This window comes from Entelurus aequoreus, linkage group LG17, assembly GCF_033978785.1.
Source record: "Entelurus aequoreus isolate RoL-2023_Sb linkage group LG17, RoL_Eaeq_v1.1, whole genome shotgun sequence".
Lineage (NCBI taxonomy): Eukaryota > Metazoa > Chordata > Actinopteri > Syngnathiformes > Syngnathidae > Entelurus > Entelurus aequoreus.
In genome coordinates, this window is record NC_084747.1 from 1,652,425 (window position 1) to 1,659,924 (window position 7,500).

Genomic DNA, 7,500 nt, shown 5'->3' on the forward strand with positions numbered 1-7,500 from the left:
TCTGCGATGTAAACCTGAAAAATGTGTTAAACATGCTAACATGCTAATTTTAGCACACTAAAATACTAACGGTAGCATGTGTAAAGTACCAAAAAATATTAGTCTGCAATTTTTACCTGGAAAATGTGTAAAAAAAAAAATGCTAGCATGCTAATGTTAGCGCGGTAAAATACTAACGATATAATGCATAAAGTACCAAAATATATTAGTCTGCGATTTATACCTGATAAATGTGTTAAACATGCTAGCATGCTAATTTTAGCACGCTAAAATAGTAACGGTATAATGTGTAAAGTACCAAAATATATTAGTCTGCTGTTTTTACCTGAAAAATGTGTTTAAAATGCTAGCATGCTTATGTTAGCATGCAAAAATACTAACGGTATAATGCGTAAAGTACCAAAATATATTAGTCTGCGATTTTTACCTGAAAAATGTGTAAAAGAATGCTAGCATGCTAATGTTAGCACGCTAAAATACTAACGGTAGCATGCGTAAAGTACCAAAATATATAGGTCTGCGATTTTTACCTGAAAAATGTGTAAAAAATGCTAGCATGCTAATGTTAGCACACTAAAATATTAATGGTAGCATGCGTAAAGAACCATAATATATTAGTCTGCGATATATACCTGAAAAATGTTAAAAAATGCTAGCATGCTAATTTTAGCACATTAAAATACTAACGGTAGCATGAGCAAAGTACCAAAATATATTAGTCTGCGATGGATACATGAAAAATGTGTTAAAAATGCTAGCATACTAATGTTAGCACGCTAAAATACTAACGGTAGCATGCGTAAAGTACCAAAATATATTAGTCTATTTTTACCTGAAAAATTTGTAAAAAATGCTAGCATGCTAATGTTAGCAGGCTAAAATACTAATGGTAGCATGCGTAAAGTACCAAAATATATTAGTCTGCAATTTTTACCTGGAAAATGTGTAAAAAAAAATGCTAGCATGCTAATGTTAGCATGCTAAAATACTAACGGTAGCATGCGTAAAGTACCAAAATATATAGGTCTGCGATTTTTACCTGAAAAATGTGTAAAAAATGCTAACATGCTAATGTTAGCACACTAAAATACTAACGGTAGCGTGCGTAAAGTACCAAAATATATAGGTCTGCGATTTTTACCTGAAAAATGTGTAAAAAATGCTAGCATGCTAATGTTAGCACACTAAAATACTAACGGTAGCATGCGTAAAGTACCAAAATATATTAGTCTGTGATGTATACCTGAAAAATGTGTTAAAAATGCTAGCATGCTAATGTTAGCAGGCTAAAATACTACTGGTGTAAAGTATAGAATATGTGATGTAAACATGAAAATGATGATGTCAGCAGAATACAATGACATCATCATGTCATCCAATCAGAAGTTTGGTGGCATTTTAGCATTTTAGCATCTCTGCTAGTGTTGATTTATTTCACAACATGGAAATGATCTTTAAAATCACTTTCTTTGTTTCACTTCATTTTATTTGACTTTTTTACTTTCTCAATTTCACTTTCCTTATTTTCCTCGTTACTTACTCAATTTCACTTTTAACTTTCTTTATTTCACTTTCTTTTTCCACCTCATTTTTTTTTTAAATTCTCAATTTCATTTTTCACTTTCTATATTTCACTTTTCACTTCCTCAATTTCATCTTTCACTCTATTTACATTTTTGTTTCACTTACTCAACTTCATTTTATTTCACTGTTTATTTTTTTATTTCACTTTTAACTTTCTTTATTTCACTTCATTTTTTACTTTCTCAATTTCATTTTTCACTTCATTTCACCTTTCACTTACTCAACTTCACTTTTTCACGGTTACATTTTTTTATTTCACTTTTAACTTTCTTTATTTCACTTCATTTTATTGAATTTTTTTACTTTCTTTCTTTCAGTTTTAACTTTATTTTATATCACCTTTTTCTTTTCTAAATTTCCTTTTTTCACCTTATTCATTTCACTTTAGTTCACTTTTTTTAATGTTATGTTCACTTAACTGCTTTCTCAATTTTACTTTCTTTTCCCTTCATTTTTTCTTAATTCTCAATTTCATTTTTCACTTTCTCAATTTCACTTTTCACTCTATTTAAATTTTTGTTTCACTTACTGAACTTCATTTTTTACTTTCTCAATTTCATTTTTCAATTTTTATATTTCACTTTTCACTTACTCAATTTCACCTTTCACTCTATTTCACTTTTCAATTTTTGTTTCACTTACTCAACTTCACTTTTTCACGGTTACATTTTTTTATTTCACTTTTAACTTTCTTTCACTTCATTTTATTGAATTTTTTACTTTATTGAATTTTTGACTTTCTTTCTTTCAGTTTTAACTTTATTTTATACCACTTTTTTCTTTTCTAAATTTCCTTTTTTCACCTTATTCATTTCACTTTAGTTCACCTTTTTATTTATTTTATGTTCACTTAATTACTTTCTCAATTTCACTTTCTTTATTTCACTTTCTTTTTCACTTCACTTTTTTCTTAATTCTAAATTTCATTTTTCACTTTCTATATTTCACTTCCTCAACTTCACCTTTCACACTATTTCACTTTTCACTTACTCAACTTTATTTTATTTCACTGTTCAATTTTTTTTTTCACTTTTAACTTTATTTCACTTCATTTTATTTCATTTTTCACTTTCTTTGTTTCAGTTTTAACTTTATTTTATTTCACTTTTTTCTTTAGTTCATTTTTTCACCTTATTCATTTCACTTTAGTTCACCTTTTTTAATATTATGTTCACTTAACTACTTTCTCAATTTTACTTTCTTTTCCCTTTCATTTTTTTCTTAATTCTCAATTTCATTTTTCACTTTTCACTTACTCAATTTCACCTTTCACGCCATTTCATTTTCTACTCTTTCACTTTTAACTTTATTTTATTTCACTTTTTTCTTCTCTAAATTTCATTTTTCCACCTTATTCATTTCACTTTAGTTCACTTTTTTTTTTTTTTTGTGTTCACTTAATTACTTTCTCAATTTCACTTTAAATGTTCTTTTTGTCCACTTTTAACTTTTTTTTATTTCACTTTCTTTACGTCAGTTTTTACTTTTCTAATCGTACTTCCCACTCTCTAAAGTCATGTGTTCACTTCCTGTGTGTGACTTCCCACTCTCTAAAGTCATGTGTTCACTTCCTGTGTTTGACTTCCCACTCTCTAAAGTCATGTGTTCACTTCCTGTGTGTGACTTCCCACTCTCTAAAGTCATGTGTTCACTTCCTGTGTTTGACTTCCCACTCTCTAAAGTCATGTGTTCACTTCCTGTGTGTTACTTCCCACTCTCTAAAGTCATGTGTTCACTTCCTGTGTGTGACTTCCCACTCTCTAAAGTCATGTGTTCACTTCCTGTGTGTGACTTCCCACTCTGGACTTCATTTATTTCACGTGGTTGACAATCCCGTCTTCTTGGCAGACAGACGTGTGCTGATCAAACGTCAGACAATAACAATAAAAAGTATTTGATGAAAGAGGAAGACAGGAAGTTGTCAGCAAAGAATACAGAATAAGACTCGGTGACAGGAAGTTGTCAGCAAAGAATACAGAAATAAAAGCATGACTAGACTCACTCTGACATCGTCCATGTTGGTCCTGGTAGTTCCCGGCAGGACAGGAAGTCAAACACTGGCTGCCATCAGCGCTCAGCAGGGGGCGCCGCAGAGCGCAGGAGCGACAGGCGCGCCTGCTGGAGCAAACCGAGCAGGAGGGAGGACAAGCTGCAGGGACACAAGCAGCCAGAGGGGGCGCTGAGGACCAAACATTTACTGCACTCGCAGAACACTTCCAGCCCTGATAGATCATCTGCCAATACTTTTCTTCTTTTTGCAGCGTTCACTTCCTGTCACGCTTTGGCAGCACATGTCAAATATTTGTTTGCTTTTTAATCAATATTTCAAACTTAGTTCAACTCTTTATTGATCCAATGTTTTTTAAATCAATATTTCAAATTTAGTGGTTGGGAAAATTCTACTGTTTATTGATCCAATTTTTTTCAACAGCAGCTGAAGCCCAGTTAGCACTGTAACATGTTAGCATCTTAGTATTTTAGCTTGGTAAAATTAGCATATTATCCTGTTAACATGTATTTGAATATGTTAGCATGTTAGCAATAGCATGTTAGCATATTAATATGTTAGCTTATTAACATGTTAATATATTAGCATGTTGGTGTATGTTAGTAATTTAGCCTGTTAGCATTGTAACATGTTAACATCTTAATAATTTAGCATGTTAAAATTAGCATATTATCCTGTTAACATGTATTTAAAAATGTTAGCAATAACATGTTAGCATATTAGCATGTTAATATATTAGCATGTTAGTGTATGTTTGTAATTTAACATGTTAGCATCTAAGCATTTTAGCATGTTAAAATTAGCATATTATCCTGAATTTGAATATGTTAGCATGTTAGCATATTAATATGTTAGCTTATTAACATGTTAATATATTAGCATGTTGGTGTATGTTAGTAATTTAGGCTGTTAGCATTGTAACATGTTAACATCTTAATAATTTAGCATGTTAAAATTAGCATATTATCCTGTTAACATGTATTTTAAAATGTTAGCAATAACATGTTAGCATATTAGCATGCTAATATATTAACATGTTAGTGTATGTTAGTAATTTAACATGTTAGCATCTAAGCATTTTAGCATGTTAAAATTAGCATATTATCCTGTTAACATTTATTTGACTATGTTAGCATATTAGCATGTTAACAATAGCATGTTCGCATATTAATATGTTAGCTTATTAGCATGTTAGTGTAAGTCAGTAATTAGCATGTTAGTATTGTAGCATATAAGCATTTTAGTATATTAGCATGTTAGCAATAGCATGTTAGCATATTAATATGTTAGCTTAATAGCATGTTAACATCTAAGCATTTTAGCATGTTAAAATTAGCATATTATCCTGTTAACATTTATTTGACTATGTTAGCATATTAGCATGTTAACAATAGCATGTTCGCATATTAATATGTTAGCTTATTAGCATGTTAGTGTAGGTCAGTAATTAGCATGTTAGTATTGTAGCATATAAGCATTTTAGTATATTAGCATGTTAGCGTAGGTCAGTAATTAGCATGTTAGTATTGTAGCATATAAGCATTTTAGTATATTAGCATGTTAGCAATAGCATGTTAGCATATTAATATGTTAGCTTAATAGCATGTTAATATATTAGCATGTTAGCATGTTAAAATTAGCATATTATCCTGTTAACATTTATTTGACTATGTTAGCATATTAGCATGTTAACAATAGCATGTTCGCATATTAATATGTTAGCTTATTAGCATGTTAGTGTAGGTCAGCAATTTAGCATGTTAGTATTGTAACATATAAACATTTTAGTATATCAGCATGTTAGCAAATTAATATGTTAGCTTAATAGCATGTTAATATATTAGCATCTTAGTGTAGGTCAGCAATTTAGCATGTTAATATTGTAGCATATAAGCATTTTAGTATATCAGCATGTTAGCAAATTAATATGTTAGCTTAATAGCATGTTAATATATTAGCATGTTAGTGTAGGTCAGCAATTTAGCATGTTAGCATTGTGACATATAAGCATGTTAGTATATTAGCATGTTAGCAATAGCATGTTAGCATATTAATATGTTAGCTTAATAGCATGTTAATATATTAGCATGTTAGTGTAGGTCAGCAATTTAGCATGTTAGCATTGTAGCATATAAGCATGTTAGTATATTAGCATGTTAGCAATATTTGAAATGTAGTAGATGACAAAGTTTGGGAAAGTTCTCGTGTTTATTGATCCTAGTTTTTGGGCAGCAGCTGAAGTGCAGTCACAATATTTCAAGGCTGACGTTTACTTGGAGGGAGAAAAAAAAAAGAAAGGAAAAAAAGGCACAGGCAAGAAAAAAACGAGCCGAAGGTAAAAAATAAAAAACCTTGTTAGCGGGTGGCTAACAATGTAGCTAATGGACTACACTATTCCCTCAAAAAGCCCTAATAATACTCAAAGTATAACCCATTTATCATTTATTTATCATTTACATGGAAAATAACACGTATCAGCAATATTATTAGTTGAAGCGCTAACACAGAGGTAGCATGGCCCACCACCAGGAATTGCTAGCATGCGGGAAATAAGCTAACATGCTAACAAGTTATACAACTCTGAAGGATACGGCTGGAAAAAAAAAAATCATTAAAAATGTTAGCATGCGAGGATGCTAACGTTAGCATGCTAACAGCAGATGCAAAGTACCAAGTTATATGATTCGAAGGTGCTCGGCCGGAAAAAAAAAGACAGAAAATAGCTAGCATGCTAACTGTTAGCATGTGCCAAGTACCAAGTAAATGACTGAGATGAGTTGTGCGGCTTCAAAATCGATTAAAAAAGTTTGCACGCTAACGTTAGCATGATCATTTTAACATGCGTCAAGTACCAAGTTATATAACTCAGGTATTTGGTTAGAAAAATCTGTAAAAATGTTAGCGTGCGAGAATGCCAACGTAGTTATATGCCTCGAAAGTGCTCGGCTGGAAAAAAAAAAAAAGACAAAAAATAGCTAGCATTCGAGAGTCCCAGCAAGTAAATGGCAGCCATTTTCTTGAATCCCCCAGCCGTGTGTGTACCTAATGAAGTGTCCCAAGGGGGGGCGGAGACAACGGGGACACGCCTACCTGCGCATGCCGCTCCGTCGGCGAAGAAGCCGTCGGGACAGGCGGACAAGCAGCGGCCAAGATGGAGGACGGCTCCGGGGTCCTTGCAGCTCTGGCAGTGGTCAGGGGAGCCCAGGCAAGACCGGCAGTCTGCGTGACACCGGACTGGAACACACAAAGACACAAGGTCATGTTCTTGACCTTCAACCTTGACATTTGACTTAGACCGCAAAGATTTGGCATGTCCAAAGTTTTAAAAGCCGGAGAAGACATGATGTGTCACAGGAACTAGTGGCGAGTGTGAGAAAGTGAAAAGCAAGGTGGCACATCACAAGTAAACACAAAAAGAATTAAAGCTGCGAGCCTCCCCTTTGCCCTGACCCACCACCACAAAGGTCAGGATGATCGGAGCATGGGTAACGAAGGTATGACATTTCTATTTTCCCACCACAAGGGGACAGTATTGGCGCCGCTGCAGTACCGCCGTAGCATCGCACCCAATACTCTGACCCACCATCAAACATGTTTAAAACATCCGAGCGTGTGATTTGGCATGTCCAAAGTTTTAAAAGCCGGAGAAGACATGATCTGTCACAGGAACTAGTGGCGAGTGTGAGAAAGTGAAAAGCAAGGTGGCACATCACAAGTAAACGCAAAAAGAATTAAAGCTGCGAGCCTCCCCTTTGCCCTGACCCACCACCACAAAGGTCAGGAAGATCGGAGCATGGGTAACGAAGGTATGACATTTATATTTTCCCACCACAAGGGGACAGTATTGGCGCTTCTGCAGTACTGCCGTAGCATCGCACCCAATACTCCGACCCACCATCAAACATGTT

The 7,500-nt window shown here is 33.6% G+C and overlaps 1 protein-coding gene across 1 annotated transcript in view; it reads right to left on the reverse strand.

Annotated features, from left to right (window-relative positions):
- LOC133632134 (extracellular matrix organizing protein FRAS1-like) overlaps positions 1–7,500 on the reverse strand; it is a 232,969-nt gene that overhangs the window by 149,298 nt on the left and 76,171 nt on the right. Inside the window, exons 12-13 of the mRNA XM_062024375.1 lie at positions 6,683–6,826; positions 3,587–3,733 (exon numbers count right to left, since the gene is read on the reverse strand). Coding sequence (XP_061880359.1) covers positions 3,587–3,733; positions 6,683–6,826 — 291 coding nt within the window. The remainder of the gene's footprint in view (positions 1–3,586; positions 3,734–6,682; positions 6,827–7,500) is intronic.